The sequence below is a fragment of the Podarcis pityusensis genome (assembly GCF_964106645.2).
Source record: "Podarcis pityusensis genome assembly, chromosome: 16".
NCBI classification, from domain to species: domain Eukaryota; kingdom Metazoa; phylum Chordata; class Lepidosauria; order Squamata; family Lacertidae; genus Podarcis; species Podarcis pityusensis.
Genome location: NC_138041.1, coordinates 36,156,752 through 36,174,455, shown reverse-complemented (window position 1 = coordinate 36,174,455; position 17,704 = coordinate 36,156,752). Strand labels below are relative to the sequence as shown.

General features: G+C 46.1%; 1 protein-coding gene across 2 annotated transcripts in view; it reads right to left on the bottom strand.

Moving 5' to 3' along the window:
• Positions 1-17,704, bottom strand: part of SLC15A4 (solute carrier family 15 member 4) — a 60,784-nt gene that overhangs the window by 32,322 nt on the left and 10,758 nt on the right. The window contains exons 2-4 of one of the 2 annotated variants that reach the window (XM_080985168.1): positions 5,911-6,206; positions 4,849-5,020; positions 4,034-4,111 (exon numbers count right to left, since the gene is read on the bottom strand). In XM_080985168.1, the coding sequence (XP_080841294.1) occupies positions 4,034-4,111; positions 4,849-5,020; positions 5,911-6,206 (546 nt within the window). Of the gene's footprint in view, positions 1-4,033; positions 4,112-4,848; positions 5,024-5,910; positions 6,207-17,704 lie in introns of both variants that reach the window. The other variant, XM_080985167.1, reaches the window with a different exon arrangement.

The following is a 17,704-nucleotide window of genomic DNA, read 5'->3' as shown; positions in this document are numbered from 1 at the left end:
CTCAATTTTTTGAAGGCAGCACATTAAAGGCCAGAGATCCGGCCATTTTGGAAGACTGGCACTTGAGAGCACTTTCATGTTACTTTTTTAAAACAAGAACAACCACCCACTAGCATAGTATTGGCTGTTGGCTTTAAACATTTTGAGTTACACTTTATCTGCACAAAAGAAAAATCTTGATGAAAGAGTACATTTATTGACTTGTGCATGAGAAAAAATAGTTTATATTTTTTAAAAAAACCAAACAAACCAAGGGGTGGAGCCAAACTGGCCCAATGAGACCTGCACATGCTTGTGGGGCACAGATTACTAGTTGACCATTTTTTTTGGGGGGGGGGTGGACAAAAAACATGAGGGGGGATGGAAAATGGCCATTGCTGGCTGGCATCCTTAATAGGAGCAGTATTTTGTTGTACGCCTGATTTGTACTTGATTAATTATTGATTGTTCAACCCTGGGGTGGGTAACCTACGGACCAGGGGCTGAATGTAGCCCTCAAAACATTGCTCTCTGGCCCTTGGGAGTTATTTACAGCCACATTCCTCCATCCCAGGCTAGACCCCTCACCACCGCTGAGTGTTTTGCCTACCTGAAATGTGTCCTTGAAATGGTGATAATGCCTCTTGGTTTTCTATATGGGGGATAGGGAGGGGCTGCAAGTATGTGTAGGAACTAGCCTACCATACAGCATTAAAGTAAAAACAACATTCATTGCTTGGCCTATTTTTGTCTCTGGTCCTGCCCACCACTCGTATGCAACCCCCCTCCCAGGATGTCCAGAAGGAAATGTGTCTCTCAGGCTGAAAAACGGTCCCCACTCCTGTTTGACCTCCTAGTATCCAAGGCCCACAAGAGATGCTCAGCACACAAGTTCTTGCAGAGGTTGGGCTCTATAGCTAGGAAACAGTTGTAGTCCAGCCACATCTGGCAGGCCATAGGTTCCTCTCCCCTCCTTTAGTAGCAAAAACTCTGGTGCTGTACCTCCCACCCCATGACAGCCAGAACCCGTCATGGAAGTGGAAACCCCTGTCCATTTGGGCCTGAAAGAATCAGGTGTGACACCTTTTCAGGGGTGGGGAGAGCACAATGCTAGGAGTTTGGTGGGTTGATGCAACTGCTTACATGAATTTGGAAGTACCCATCGGGTTTAAAGGGATGCGGGTGACGCTGTGGGTTAAACCACAGAGCCTAGGACTTGCCGATCAAAAGGTCGGCAGTTCGAATCCCCGCAACGGGGTGAGCTCTCATTGCTTGGTCCCTACTCCTGCCAACCTAGCAGTTCGAAAGCACGTCAAAGTGCAAGTAGATAAACAGGTACCACTCCAGCGGGAAGGTAAACAGCGTTTCTGTGTGCTGCTCTGGTTCTCCAGAAGCGGTTTAGTCATGCTGGCCACATGACCCAGAAGCTGTACGCCGGCTCCTTCGGCCAATAAAGCGAGATGAGCGCCGCAACCCCAGAGTCGGTCACGACTGGACCTAATTGTCAGGGGTCCCTTTACCTTTACCAGGTTTAAAACAAGTCCAATGAAGTAAAATAAAAAACCCAAACAGAATTTAAAGTCGAAATACAGGCCTAGGGGTTTGGTGGGTTGATGCTGGTTGCAACATCAGGCTTAAAACGAGTCTTAAAAAAACCCCAGCCACTCAGAATTCAAAGTTGAAATACAAGCCTGAAACCTACACACTCAGAACTTTATTTACAACTTTGGAAGTTTTGCCCACCCACCTTGAAGTTCAGTGGCTCCTTGAGATACAGTTCTTCCAAATTGCTCGGAACTGCTGACATGTTAATATTAAGCAGGTTAGGTTTTTGGATCAAACGCCTCATTTATGAATACTGCATTAAAACCACCATACATTATGAATTTGGGTTATTAGGGTGATAGGGAGGTGAGCTGAACCATTTAGGAAGGGGGGACGAGCCTAGGACTAGGGGTCACCCACAGAGACAGCCGCCCCCCTGGCCTTTCCAACTTCTGTGCCTTCCCAACAAAACTGATTAATCATTCAGCAACCTGCAGGAACGGTGTCATCAAAAGGGCATGACTAAACCTGAATGTGGGTACAAGGCTCCCTGTCTGTAACATGGGCACAATCCTGATGTGTGCCAGTGGAGTTTGAATTTCTACTTTATTAAAATGGGCACTACACGGGGCTGCCCTTGAAGCTGTCCCAGAAACTCCAGCGGGTGCAGAATGCTGCAGCGAGGCTCCTCACAGGGTCTCTGCCATGGGAGCATATTCACCCAGTGCTTTTCCAGCTGCATTGGCTCCCGGTGGAGAACAGGGTCAGATTTAAGATGCTGGTTTTGACTTTTAAAGCCTTTCACGGCCTAGGATCCTTGTACCTACAGGACCGCCTCTGCCGGTATGCCCCACGGAGGACCTTAAGGTCCACATATAGCAACACCCTAGAGGTCCCGGGCCCTAAGGAAGTTAGATTAGTCTCAACCAGAGCCAGGGCCTTCTCAACACTGGCTCCGGCCTGGTGGAACGCTTTGTCTTTTGAGACCAGGGCCCTGCGGGATCTGATCTCTTTCCACAGGGCCTGTAAGACAGAGTTGTTCCACCTGGCCTTTGGCTCAGAATCAGTTTGATTCCCTCCCCCTTTTTCTTTTTCCTTTCTCCTCCTATGATGAGATTGCTCCCTAATTGTTTTAACATTGTATCTTAATCTTTAAATTTGTATTTTAATCAACTTGTTTTTATTATTGGTTGTTAGCCGCCCTGAGCCCGGTCTTGGCTGGGGAGGGCGGGGTATAAATAAAATTATTTTATTATTATTATTATTATTATTATTATTATTATTATTATTATCACACATGCCAGTCCAGATATGTATAGAGAGAGATATGCAGAGATAAGCGATAGAGGTAAAGATATATCTGGGGAAGAGCCTGAGGGAATGATCCTGTACAATCCCATGGATGTCTGCCAGTGTCCATTTGCATGCATCCTGGAACCAAAAAGGGGCATCTGCTGAGCTTTCTCCTCACGGAGCTACCATTCCCAGAGTTCCCTGGGGAGAGGCACTCTATGTGGGGCTACCTTTGAAGGTTACTCGGAAACTACAACTAATCCCAAATGCGGCAGCTAGACTGATGACTGGGAGTGGCCGTTGGGACCACATAACACCAGTCCTAAAGGATCTTCACTGGCTCCCAGTATGTTTCCGAGTACAATTCAAAGTGTTGGTGCTGACCTTTACAGCCCTGAATGGCCTCGGTCCAGTATACCTGAAGGAGCATCTCCACCCCCATCGTTCTGCCTGGAAACTGGGGTCCAGCGCCGAGGGCCTTCTGGCAGTTCCCTCATTGCGAGAAGTGAGGTTACAGGGAACCAGGCAGAGGGCCTTCTTGGTAGTGGCGCCCACCCTGTGGAACGCCCTCCCATCAGATGTCAAGGAAATAAGCAGCTATCTTATTTCCAAAAGACATCTGAAGGCAGCCCTGTTTAGGGAAGTTTTTAATATTTAATGCTGTATTGTTTTTAACACTCGATTGGGAGCTGCCCAAAGTGGCTGGGGAAACTCAGCCAGATGGGCGGGGAATAAATATTATTATTATTAATTGTTAAATCACTCTGTTCATTCTAGCACTGTGAGGGTGATAAAGGTCTCCTAGCACTCTTAACAAACTGCACTCCCCCCCCCAAAAAAAATTCTTTGGGGAAAGCCAGGGTGGTTATGATTCTGCTTTAAATGCATATTGCAGATAGGGCTTAATAGATAAGGATTCTTTAAAAGGTAGGATGGTACCATTTAATATTTTAACAGTATGACTGAACACTCTCCTATGCTTTTGAGAATCAGTAAATTAGTGTTGTCTCTTATCTCTGCCTACAGTTACAACAAAGGAGGAGGAGGTCACTCCGGAAGAGATCACATCTCGGACCGCTAAATGGCAGAGCCTGCTCTCCTTTCTGTTTTGATTCTTCGCCATACTTCCCCCCGCCCAATCCCACCTGCATGCTATGAAACTGTAACCCCGGAAGCCAACCTGCAGGAAAACAGGGCTATCCACATGACCACTTACCGTATGGCTGTTTGAGGTGCTGTTTGAAAACTGGGGGATTCTCAAGTGCAGACTTTGGAGGACATACGTTGTCTGCATCTGAAGTGAAAAAAAGGAAATTGTTTATATTCTGCTGGAAGTCGGAACATGTGCCCCTCCAAGATGTCAATGGACTATACCAGGCATAGGAAAACTCCGACCCTCCAGATGGTTTGGGACTATAGTTCCCAACATCCCTGACCACTGGTCCTGTTACCTAGGGATGATGGGAGTTGTAGTCCCAAAACATCTGGAGGGCTGGAGTTTGCCTATGCCTGGACTATACCTCATCCATCATCCCTGACCATTGGCCATGATGGACGGAAGAGGAAGGCCCTGGAGTCTATGAACACCCAGAGTGCCACAGGCCCCCCATCCCTGACAAGGGTCCCATCAATGACTCTTTACAGAGTGCAGGGTCCCTGCCCCAAGCAGCTTACAGTCTATTGGCTGATGTCAACATGGGAAGCAAATACTTGCTTGTCCCTAGAAACACACACTTTTTCTCCTTGAAAGCAATTGATTTGCAAACAGACCCAGACGTCGTTGGGCTTCCCTGCAATCTATTTTGTGCTCTTGCCTCTTTTTCTACTTTTTTTAGACGCGGCAGCCATTTTGCATCAAGCCACACTCCTGCGGCAGCCATTTTATGACTGGCACCCGCGACTCCATCTCAAAACGTCAAGGACTTTCGCCCTCTGCACTAACAGCCAAAGACTGTTTAGGTGGCAAATCTAGCCCCCTTGCTGCTCTTGACATACAGGAACCAAAAACCGAATTGGGCCCTGTTCACCAACCTGAAAATAGACCGTCCAGTAAGGTATGAGGGCCAGGAAGACTGGAATGATTTTGACCAGCGCTTTCACATCCTCAACTTTATCTTCCCTGAATGGTCCTCCATGGGATGATTTGGCCATCTCGAAGAGGCTTTGTTTGGGAGCTGGTTGATGAAGTACCCCTTGGGTGTCTCTACTTGAAAGAAGGAAGAAGGGAGATGGATCCAAAAGGAATGCAACACAGCAAAACTGGAAATTTTGGGAAACCTGTATAGTATACTAGCAGCCCCATCCCCAGTGTTGCTTGGGAGTTCTAAGAAACAAACAGACAAAATCAGGGCAGTTTGGAAATCAGTGTTTACAACTATCATACAAAATTGGGTTTAAAATCAGTGCAGCTTTGAAAGGTTCAGTCCGCCATCTTGGCTCAAAAACGGCATCCAAACGCTCCCAAAGCCAAAGATGTTTTCTAAGTTTTCTCCAATATGGGTGCACAGCATCTAAAAACACGCTCTCTCTCTCTCTCTCTTTTGAGACAGAGACTGCAGCAGCAACCGCTGAAGTTCTTCTCCATCCAGTGTTTGCAGAATATTCCTCTTAAACCTATTTATGCTACTGCTGCCTTTTCAATCTTCCAAAGTGTGCTTTATTGCATGGCTGTTAATTGCTCATTCTTCTCAACATCATGTATTTTTTTTTACAATTTATTACTTTATGGGTCGTTAATCTGCCTTCAATTATCTTAGACATAGGCAGGACATTCCTTTCGATAACAAGCAAACATTCATGCTTATTTAATCGGGCCACTAAGCTCGCCTAAGATTTCTTTCCCTTGGAGAGAACAATGTGTGTGTGTGTGAATGCATCCGTATGAATCAGTTTCCCAACATCCTGTCACATTCTAGGGTAGGGTTGGCCCTCTGGCTGCTGCTGAACTACAACTCCCATCAGGTCCCAGGAAGGACAGACCCCAACCTGGCCTTAAGAGATCTCCACGTGGTTGCTACTGGACCCACGCCAGTCACAAAACGCGCCTGGGGAATTTCGAACACTGCCTAGAAGGAGGAAATCCCAGCTACATACCTGTTGCTGGAGTATTCCTCAGGCCTCTTCCGGGAACAACACGAATAGGCCAAAATCTTAAACATGTCTGTGAAGGCGCTGCCGTCAGGGGGCTTTGTGATGAAGAAGCTCTGGCCACAGAGAAAGACGACGAAGGACACCCCGATGCAAACAGCTGGGATGATGTAGCCGATGACAAAACTCACGTTCTGCTGGATGTACGCGATGCCTCCCAAGGATACGATGGCCCCCAAGTTGATGCTCCAATAAAACCAGTTGAAAAACCTTCGTGTGGCTTCGGGGCCCCGGTCTTTGACCTGCACGAGAGTTTGTTGTTGTTCTTAAATCTCCTCCGTAAAAAAACAACCTACAAGTCGATAACTATTTGCCAAAACAAACGCCTAATCAAGAGCAATGCATTCCCATTCAGTTTTAATTGCATTTGTGATGCTTCTGAAAATCCAGGAGGGTCAGAGAAAGTGGGGGTTTTTTTTTGGGGGGGGGGACCAGTTGTGTTTGTTGGTTACTATGTTATGTAGGTTTGTGGTTTTATACAGGCAAGGCCCCATTTATACCCGTTCAACACGCGCTCAGTCATGCACACGCTTATTGCGCCGTCCCCGAAAGCAATCCCAAATCATCACAAAAAGGGGCGGAACGGGGTGCTTGCAGGCTTGCGACGGTGCTTCAAATATACGTGATTTCACTGAGCCGTGTGGTGCCTTGGGACGTAACCCCACACTAAATGGGGGTTGCCTGTCTTGTAAACCATCCTGTGATCTTCAAACGGCGGGCAGTGTAGAAAATAACAAGCAAGTCAGTATGAACTTGGTGATGTTTCTAGGAACCCACCCAAGATTAAGAATCTAAGGATGCATTCAGACTTGGGGTTCACTGCCTTAGTTTTCCTGGTGATCACACTAGTACTGTTGCCAAGCTTTCTAATGTACCTTTTGCACTGCCTTAACTATTGCCTTATGAAACTGCAGCTGTCTGATTGATCTACAGAGCCACGGCACACTAAATTTCATCCATACCAGTAAGGCACCACAGCAGATGCCATTGGACATGTCACCTTCTCTTATGCCCATGTGTGCTTCTGTTCCCCATGAAAATAGGGGGAAGGAACTGCATGCCGGAAAATAAGTCCCCCAAATTCTGTCACATGCTGTGAGCCACAAAAACAGCAGGAAAGTTACAGCACATGATTTTGCAGGGTTAACATGGGCGATGAGCTTCTGCTAGATTCCCAGAAGTGGATTTCACGATGTGTGAAAGATCACGTAAAACATGGAAATGTTCAGGTAAGGAAATGTCAGGAATAAAAGTGCTGTCTGAATGCAGCCTAAGAACAGCCCGGCTTTTCTAATTGGGGTTATCTGCCCCATCTGCCGAGAGATTAAAGTGCCATAACAGCAGGACTCCAGCAGATACCAAAGTCCTCTAAGCAGCCCCTTTCTAGTAGGGAATTGCTTCCGATGTTCAAAAGCACATATCTAGTGACTAGATTGAAATCTACAGCTTGATGAGCCTGAGCACAAGGTTGTCAACCATGGGTGTTTTTTGTTTTCTGTCTAAGAACACCACCAATTGCTGGCTAGCTTTTAAACCAGGGGCTGGGAGCCTGTTGCCCTCCCAATGTGTTTGACTCCAGCCAGCATGGCTAATGGTCAGCGATGATAGGAGCTGCATTCCAGCAACGCCTTGAGGGCTGCAGGTCCCCCCCCCCACATGACTTCCTCCAAAAAACCCTGGGAACTGTTGTTTGAAGGTGCTGGGATTTGTAGCTCTGTGAGGGGCAACGGGTGTCTCCTAAGAAGTCTTAGCACCCATTCTGAACTACAGTTCCCAGGAATATTTGGGGGAAGTGATGACGGCCCATTTGAAGGTGGCTACCATACCTTCTGAAAGCTGGACCATAAAGAAGGCTGATCGCTGAAGAATTGATGCTTTTGAATTATGGTGCTGGAGGAGACTCTGGAGAGTCCCATGGACTGCAAGAAGATCAAACCTATCCATTCTGAAGGAAATCAGCCCTGAGTGCTCACTGGAAGGACAGATCCTGAAGCTGAGGCTCCAATACTTTGGCCACCTCATGAGAAGAGAAGACTCCCTGGAAAAGACCCTGATGCTGGGAAAGTTTGAGGGCACAAGGAGAAGGGGACGACAGAGGACGAGATGGTTGAACAGTGTTAAAGAAGCTACAAACATGAGTTTGACCAAACTATGGGAGGCAGTGGAAGACAGGAGTGCCTGGCGTGCTCTGGTCCATGGGGTCACAAAGAGTCGGACACAACTAAATGACTAAACAACAACAACCATACCTTCTGTTCTCCACCCTAAACATACCCAACCATTCCTCAAAAGGCTTGGCTTCCAGGCGCTTGGATAATCCTGGTTGCCTTCCTCTGTACATCTTCCAGCTTGTCAGTACCCTTCTTAAACTGTGGTGCCCAGAACTGAACACAGTGCTCCAGATGTGGTCTGACCAAGGCAGAACTATTACATCCTCTGATCTGGGCATTATACATCTCCTGACGAAGCCTAGATTAGTTATGTTTTGTTTTTGGACGCTGTATTACGCTGTTGACATGCAGTTCAGTAACTGAACTTTCCTCCTTACAAAATCCCGAGTTGCACACACACAGACTAGCAAGGCAGGGAGAAGAAAGCTAGATCAGAACATTTATCAGGAATTGGGAATTTTTCAGCCTGAGGGCTGCATGCTTTTCCAGGTGACCATCTGGGGACAACATCCCAGTGGGAGGGGCCAAGATGGCAACGGAGGTAGCAGCCTAATTAGAGCCTCTGATTTCAACTAAGCATTTTTATTAGTTTTAGCCTCTTCAAGACCCCAAAACTGCACCCTAAGGACCTTAAAGACTGTTGGCTGTCTGTCTTGTCGCCTCGTTTTAATTAGTTTATTCTTTTATTCTTTTATTCTTTTATTGTTTTATTGTTTTATCGTCGCACTGTTTACTGATACGGCTACCCTGACTTACAACCTTGGAGCTCCCGGACGACGGATTGGCTTGAAATACGAACCCAGCTAACCCAGTCCTGCCACCCCTTGATAAAAGCCCAAGCCCAAGCCCAAACAAAAACCTTCATAAGGCTGGGCTTTTCAATTCAACAGAGGAACTCCATAAGGCTAGGCTTCATAATTCAACAGAGCAACTAGCGCTCCCGAATGTAACCGCGGGAAAATCAAGAGAAAACCCGATCCCTAAGCAAGAAACTACTCCTAAAACAACATACTCTCGCAGAAATCTAATTCTAAACCAACAAAAACTCATCATCCTACCTGTATACATGCACAAAGATCTCCTTTCTCCAGCACAACAGAGAATTTATATTCTCAAGAAAACTGAATTAGCCGTTAGAAGGTTCGTCCCAGCAGAAAACACCATTAATGTTAAATTTCTGCCATCAGACAAGGACCTAAACAGAGTTGTGGTAACATTCAGAGACTGGCACACAACCAAACTAGTTTCAGACAATAAGGACAAGCTACAAAGGGTTGGATTGCAGGTGACTCGCCTATTCGAAGTGTCCGGTACTCCCACTCCTCTCATCGAAACAATCAAGACTGATAAGATAAAAACAAAGTCGACGATGTCTATGACGGACGAGAACTGTAAGATGCTTCAACTAGAGGCAGACAAAGCCGCAAACCAGCTGGCTAAAAGACCAAAAACCCTATCCCCAAATCACGTACCAGATGAAAGCTCCAACATAGAGAAGGAAAACCGCTTCATAGCAACTATTGAACAAATACATAAAGCTCAGGACGCACTAATTGAAAGATTAGCATCCATAAGGAAAACTATTACACTCCTAGCCACACCCGTCACCAGGGAATTTAACTATGCAACCTATACCACAAAACCGCTATCCAACAGTGAGTGGATACTAAGGCTATTCCTATCGCCAGAGGAACTCGGACCTACGGAACCACCTATAACAAAGAAAACAATAACACATCAAGCTGAAATAGCGGTACCACCAGGCAAGAACGGTTCAATCTTTCTGGACAACCTAGGAGCCCTAGACACCATCCACACGGACTGAAATAAGGTCACGGGGAAAGAACGCCCCTCCGGGACACTAAAATGTGTCCAAGTTCACACCCTGCCAAAATGTCCCACTACACACCCCAAAACGGACATAATGAATGATAAATCCCAAATTGGCTATAAACCTAAGCTTGATTGTCCCTTGAGATGTCTGACAACCAAAAATCACAAGCTGACCACCTGTACGTGGAACATCGCAGGGTGGGGAGCTAAAAGCAAAGATCCCAATCTAATGGACTTCCTCACTAAATTTGACATCCTGTTCATCCAGGAAACCTGGTCGATAGACGAGCTCTACCTGGATAATTACCACTCGTGTATTAAAAGAGCAACACCTAGTCAAAGAGGGGGCAGACCCAAAGGAGGCTTAGCCTTGCTGTTCTCAACGCAGATACAAGCTAATATTATCCAATTACCCTCCAATGATGAATGGTCTGTAGCAGCAGTTTTAGATTTCGGACAAAGCAAACTGCTATGCATAAACTTATACTTACCTACATGTCGTTGGCAGGCACAAGTAGAACAACTATGGAAAGAAGTGGAAGCCCACGTGGTGCAATGGAGGAGACAACACCCGTCAGCCATGATATTACCAGCTGGTGACCTAAACGCAAAAGTGGGCCCTAACGACAACGCCCTATATGCACATTTTCACCAATGGCCTCCAGAAATGGAAATTATCCCACCCCTAATGATAAGATCATCCTACGATAAGACATGCAACATTGGAGGACTACATTTAGCACACATGGCCTACAGACAGAATCTACACTTACTGAATGGGGCTATACAAGGAGATTATCCTGGTCAATACACATATTGGTCAGGACACAAACTGTCAACGATAGATTATTGCATTGTTTCCCAGGACTTGATCCCTAGGATATCAAAATTCACCATTACAGCAAGAGCTGAAAGTGATCATCTACCTTTATCCCTCGTGTGTGATTTACCCTTTGATCTGCCCAAACCACAACACAGATATCAACCAGATCTAACACCCGGAACAGGCCTCAAGAAAATCAGATGGAACAGACAAGTGAGCGAGTGGATATCTAACTGGTATAAAACTGAGGAGAGCTACCGTCTCTCAAAAGCAATTATGGAAGGGTGCTTAGAAATAGAGGAGAGCGCCCCGAACATGATGACAACATATGAAATGCTTATACAAAAAATTCAAGAGTTTGTTGTAAAACCGAATTCCAAGTCTCCCCACCGTCGGAAGACTTCCAGGGAGTGGTTCGATCATGAGTGTATAACCTCCAAGAAATCATTGATCCTCTCCTTTATCTGCCATAAGGATAATCCAACAGAGGACAACAGACAAAAGATGCTTGAAGCCAAAAGAAGTTACAAAAAACTTCTGACACAAAAGAAAAGATACACAATGAAGTTATTATGGCAGCAACTGATAGAGGCCTCCAAATCAAGTAACCCATCATTATTCTGGAGAATCGTAGCTGTACAGCCGGATAGGGGCCTATCACAACTATCCTGCTGCATATCAATGAAAGCCTGGGAAACGCACTTCCATAATCTTTACGAGGAATCTAGCGATGGGTCCTATGCATTAGACATACCGGATGATCAGATACAGCCATGGCCAGCAGTCTCATTAACAGAGACTCATCTGCTGATTGACCAACTAAAGAACGGGAAAGCCCCCGGAATTGACTGTATACCAGCGGAACTATTTAAAACCAATGCGAACTGGTGGGCCCCCTTGCTAGCCTCTCTGTTCACATATATAGATAGAACTGCACAGATCCCATACGACTGGGGGGCTTCCATCATTATTCCCATTTACAAAAAAGGCTCGAGGGACGATCCCTCCAACTATAGACCTATAAGCCTCCTGAATATAATAAGTAAATTATACGCTAAACACCTCAGTGAGAAACTGTGCGAATGGATAGAAAGAGCGAAGATTTTTGATGATGCACAGGCAGGATTTAGACAAGGGAGATCCACAATGGATCACTGCCTGATCTTACAGCACCTAGCTGAGAAATACACGACGCATCACAATCACCACCTATTCGCAGCATTTGTAGATTTGAAAGCAGCCTTTGACTCCATCCCAAGAACTCGACTCTGGGACAAACTCAACAAATCATCCATAGACCGACGCCTGCTGCTACTAATATACAAACTGTACAACAACTCACGACTTCGTATAAGATGCAGCCAAGAAGGTCAACTCTCTAATTTCATTAGAACAACAAAGGGAGTTAAACAAGGATGCATTTTGGCCCCCTTTTTGTTCAACATCTATATAAACTCCCTAATAGATCACCTACAAGGAGCAGATACACACGCCCCAAAATTAGCAGACAAAAAACTGCCTATCTTACTCTATGCAGACGATGCGGTTATATTGTCCCAGACTCAGATGGGCCTCAAAAGAGCTCTTAACAGCTTATCCCAATATTGTAGAGAAGAGAAACTAGCAGTGAACTACCAAAAAACAAAAATCATGGTTTTCTCTAACAAAAGGGAAATATACAGATGGAATTTAGACAATCAGGAGATTGAACAAGTGACATGCTTTAAATATCTAGGAGTGATATTCCAAGCATCAAGGAAGAAGACTGCCCACATAAACTACAGCTCCTTTACAGCACAAAAAAAGTACAAGAGCAATCCTAAGATTCCATCGTACAACGGGAGGAAATTTCATTCCTGCTACAATTAAACTATTCGTTGCAAAACCAACAGCACAAATCCTATACGGCGCACCACTCGTCTCCCTCTCTAATCTAGACCCATATGAGAAGATACAATCAGGTTTCCTTAGATCACTCCTGCAAACACCTAAATGCGTCCCAAACGCCGCCTTACGACTGGAAGCGGGCTTATACAGCATTAAAGCCAAAGTATGGATAAGAACCTTATGCACTTGGCTAAGACTTAACAACTCGCCGGTTGGACTACTTTCCCTGATGCTTCTTGACAAATTCCAGTCTAGCTGGTCGAAGGGCATTCTCAGAAAACTGGCCACATATGGTCTCTCCCCAGAGTATTTATTAAGTTTAGAAAGGGGAAGGGCCAAGAACATAATCAAAGAAAGACTCAGGGACATTGAAACCCAAAATGACTTTAACCAACTTCCGATAACTTATAAACTTCTATACAATTCCCAAAGGCCCCATCTAGCAAACTATCTCAAAGTTCTAGACAACGCTAAACACCGATGGGCATTTTCCAGGGCCCGCTTTAACGCTTTCCCTTCAGCTCTTCTAGAGGGAAGATACAATAAAATACCGATCGAACAAAGATTATGTCCCTGTAACAGCAATGAAATCGAAACCATTGGGCATGTCATCTTATACTGCCCATTATATCGAGACTCAAGAACAGAGCTGCTCGAACCGATTCTGAGGAAAATACCTCGTAGTACAGACGACACCTATATCAGACACCTCTTAGCTGACAAAGAGCCCGAAATTAACAGGTCCGTGGCAAAGTACTGTTACATTGCAACAAGAATAAGACGAGCAATGATGTCTACAAAGGAGTTCAAACTGTAAACATCGAAGGAACGATAATAAACAGTAGCGACTCCTGAACTGAATTTTAAAAACTTAAAACTCGAAACCTGGTCTTAAATATAAGCACCAATTCTGTGAATTGGCCATATTTTTACTGTTACTTGTAGCACAATACTACTCTTAATGTCATATTTTATAAATTGCTTCCTGGTCATTGACCGTATTAAAGATATTTGAACATCCCAGTGGTGGGCAGAGGCAGAAGTGTGCCAAGTGCTGAACATAAATTTTACCTTTTGTACCGCTGTGGGTTAAACCACAGAGCCTAGGACTTGCTGATCAGAAGGTCGGCGGTTCGAATCCCCGCAACAGGGTGAGCTCCTATTGCTCGGTCCCTGCTCCTGCCAACCTAGCAGTTTGAAAGCAAGTCAAAGTGCAAGTAGATAAATAGGTACCACTCCGGTGGGAAGGTAAACGGCGTTTCCGTGCGCTGCTCTGGTTCGCCAGAAGCGGCTTAGTCATGCTGGCCACATGACCCAGAAGCTGTACGCTGGCTCCCTCAGCCTATAGAGCGAGATGAGCGCCGCAACCCCAGAGTCGTCCGCGACTGGACCTAACGGTCAGGGGTCCCTTTACCTTTTTTACCATAAGCTGGTTTCTATCCACGCTGCCCCATCCCTCTCCATTCCTCATTCAGGCAAGCAAGAGGCATGACCAGAGTTTGGACACATCCCGGTCAGGCAAAAACACTCAAGGAGGTTGCAAAGCAAGGAGCAGTGAGGGTGTGGCCTGAGGAGAGTATACCAAGGGCCTGAGGTTTCCCAACCCAATTCTAAGAGAAAAAATACAGGGGAGCGTTCAATCCCAAATCAGAACCTGCAGGAAGTCAGAGCGGCAGTGATTTTGCAGGGTTTCAGACCGGAGTCTCTCTCCCCTCCTAAACATGGGGGTGGCAGGGAATGAACTGGGACCTTCTGCATGCAGGTGCTCTACCACCCTTTTGTTTCTGCCACCTCGGCGAAAGTAAGACCGCAGCAATTCCGGGAAGCCACTGAGGAGCAGCTGTGCAGCAACTCCCCGCGAGGAGGAACTGAGAGATGCAAAATATAGTTCCCTGCTGACCAGAGTTTATAGCGCTGCCGTAAATCTCCCAACATTTCACTGCCGAAACGAGGCTCAGACCTGTGTGCGCTTAAAGCAGCCGTATCTTTGCAAGAACCGTGCTAGCTGGGCATCTCACCCACCCCTCCCCAAATCCATGTTGTGAGGTGTCTGCACTGCCTGCTGTCTGGAATATGACTTGGCTATGCAATGGATGGACCCTGCTGGCTGGCTTATGAAGGTGGATCTCTTAACAGGGGTTCAGATGAATACCCCCCATACGCAGAAACGAAGCATGAGAGCTACATGGGGCTTAACACCCTGAGGCACCCTCCCTTCTCTCCCGTTGCTGGATGTGTGATTGTCACGTCACATGTCTGTGTTTACATTCCATGCTTGGAAAGTGTGGGAAACAGAAGCCAGTCCTATCTCTTCCGTTGTATTGTACTTTTGTCTTTTTTACTTTTTCTCTCTCTTTTGGAGAAGATGTGAGAGGACGCCTCTCACATATGTGATACAGTCATACCTCGGGTTAAAGACGCTTCAGGTTGAGCGTTTTCAGGTTGCGTCCCATGGCAACCCAGAAGTAACGGAATGGGTTACTTCTGGGTTTCGCTGCTCACACATGTGCAGATGATCAAAATGACATCACGGCATGCGCAAAAGCGGCGAATCGTGACCCGCCATGTGCAGACGCAGGTTGCATTCTGCTCAGGTTGTGAACGGATCTCCGGAACGGATCCCGTTCGCAACCAGAGGTACTGCTGTATTGCTTAATAAATTACTTAAATGCCACACCTCATAGCCTCAGCTTCCAGCTTTACTCTGCTCTTTGAGAGTGCACATATTTTCGCTTATGTGTCGCTGCTGCTCAACGGGACTGAAGAGTTATGACCGTCCCATGCTGCATTCCAGAGGAAGACGCCCGGAGAGGTTTGTCTCGATCTGGGGGCTGTGCGGTGCCCCCCCCCGGCACTTCCGACAACCCCAGTGGCTGGTCCATGCGCAAACACACTGGCCAGTGGCCTCACCGCTTCACCAGCTGAAGTTTGGCTGGTGTGAAAAGGGGCCCCATGCACTGGACCCCCCCCCCTCATGTGGAAGACCACTCTCCCCATTCATGGTAAAGGGCCTTTTTTGTTTTAGCTGCTTTTTAAGTGTCTATGCCACACAATGAAGACGCAAGGCGCACCTCTGAGACCACCACCCCTCCCCGCAAAGGGGCTGGAAGCCAAGTCTTACGCGGAAAGGTTGAGGGAGTTGGGGGTGTTCAGTCTGGAGAAGATAAGGCCGAGAAGAGATATGAGATCCATCTCCAAATATTGGAATGGCTGCCACATGGAAGATGGAGCAAGCTTGCTTTCTCCTGCTCTGGAGGGTAAGACTTGAGGCAATGACTTCAAGTTACAAGAATGCAGATTCGGACTAAACATCAGGAAGAATGTTGTTGTTGTTTTACCTTTTTTTTTTACTTAAACCCCACCCTTTTTCCAAGGCAGCTTGCAGATAAAAGAACAACTAAAAACAAAGAAAAACTCCAAAACCCATTCAACAATGAAAGAATTAGATTTATCTAACCACACACACACAATCTAATAAATCTATTCAAACTACAATAACATATTATTATTAATTACAGTGGACCATTCGACTCCTGAAACCATTTAAAAACCAAGGCACGTCTTCCAATTGGCTGCAGGAGCTTCCTGCACTCAAATGAAAGCTGCATCGGACATTTGACTTTCGAAAAACGTTGGCAAACCGGAACACTTACTTCCGAGTTTGTAGTGTTTGGGAACCGATTTGTTCAACAACTAAGCTGTTCAGTAAACAAGGTACCACTTTATAATAAAAACATCAGGGAACCATTAAAAGCTGTTGTGCTTGCCAAAGGCTGTTGGAACAAGATTGTCTTCTCCTGTTGGAGGAAGGACAGCAAGGAGGGAGCCAGTCCAGCTTCTCCAGGGAGGAAGTGCCAAAGTCTGGGAGCAGCCACCAAAAAGGCCCTCTCTCGCAAGGGTCATCTAGTCCAACCCCCTAAAATGCAGGAATCATGGCGACAGAATCCCTGACAGATGGCCATCCAACCTCTGCTTAAAAACCTCCAACGAAGGAGCATCTTTGGAGGTGATCCATTCTACTGTCAAACAGCTCTCACGTTTGAAGATGGCTCTCATATCACCTCTTGGGCTTCTTCACAGTAAGCCTACCGAACCCCCTCATCCATTCCGCAAAAGGCTTGATTTCCAGACCCCTTCATCATCTTGGTCACCCACCACCCTCGAAGCAAGTTCCAGCTTGTTAGCATCCTTTCAAAATTCCTGGAACCTCCTTGCCCCAGACGTTATAATGGAGAAGAGGGTAATAAATAGAAATTATGATGGAATATAATAAATAATAATAATGGCAGCTGAAGATACTTTGCTAATGCGCCTTTGCACTGCATTCCTCTACTCAGCACATGCCCAAAATATGTCTGAGATTCACAGGCCATCTCTGTTTAGGATGAATCACCCCTTAAGAAAACAACATTTGTTACAGGGATAGACACACACAGAGAGAGCCCAAGATGCCAGTTTTAAACAGAGATGTATGCTTGGAACTGATGACTAACTGAAGTTCTTATGCCCGGTCACTGCACCAGTTGCTAAATTTCCTGAGTTTCCATCTCAGCAAGGGGGGGAAAATGAAACGAAACACAGAATTCAGAAGGATCTTCCTGCTGAATCATCGCTGGGGTTCTATTTTGCTCAAACCTTCAAGCTTTTCCAGTTATGCAATACTTGCATTCAGCGGAGCAACATGATATTAAGCCCAGGCCACGCTCCATAACAAGCATGACTTGCTTTTAATCAAATTAAAGTGTCCCGTTTCCTCCAGCTTGGCACCTGTGCCAAGGAGGCTGGGTGAAAAGCAAACCCGGGATGGTTGCTGGGTAGACGCCATTGCTTAGTAACACGGTTGTTGTTTATTTATGCATTTAACAACATTCATGGAAGAAGAGTCCTGTGTCACCCGGGTGCTTACACCCAATTTCCCCCACTCATTGGTTCCAATGAATTGGGTTACAAAAATACGGTGGACAGGAGAAAGGGAAGGAAATAGAGAAGGCGCAAGCTGCATTTTTAAAGCAGTGCTTTTCAAACT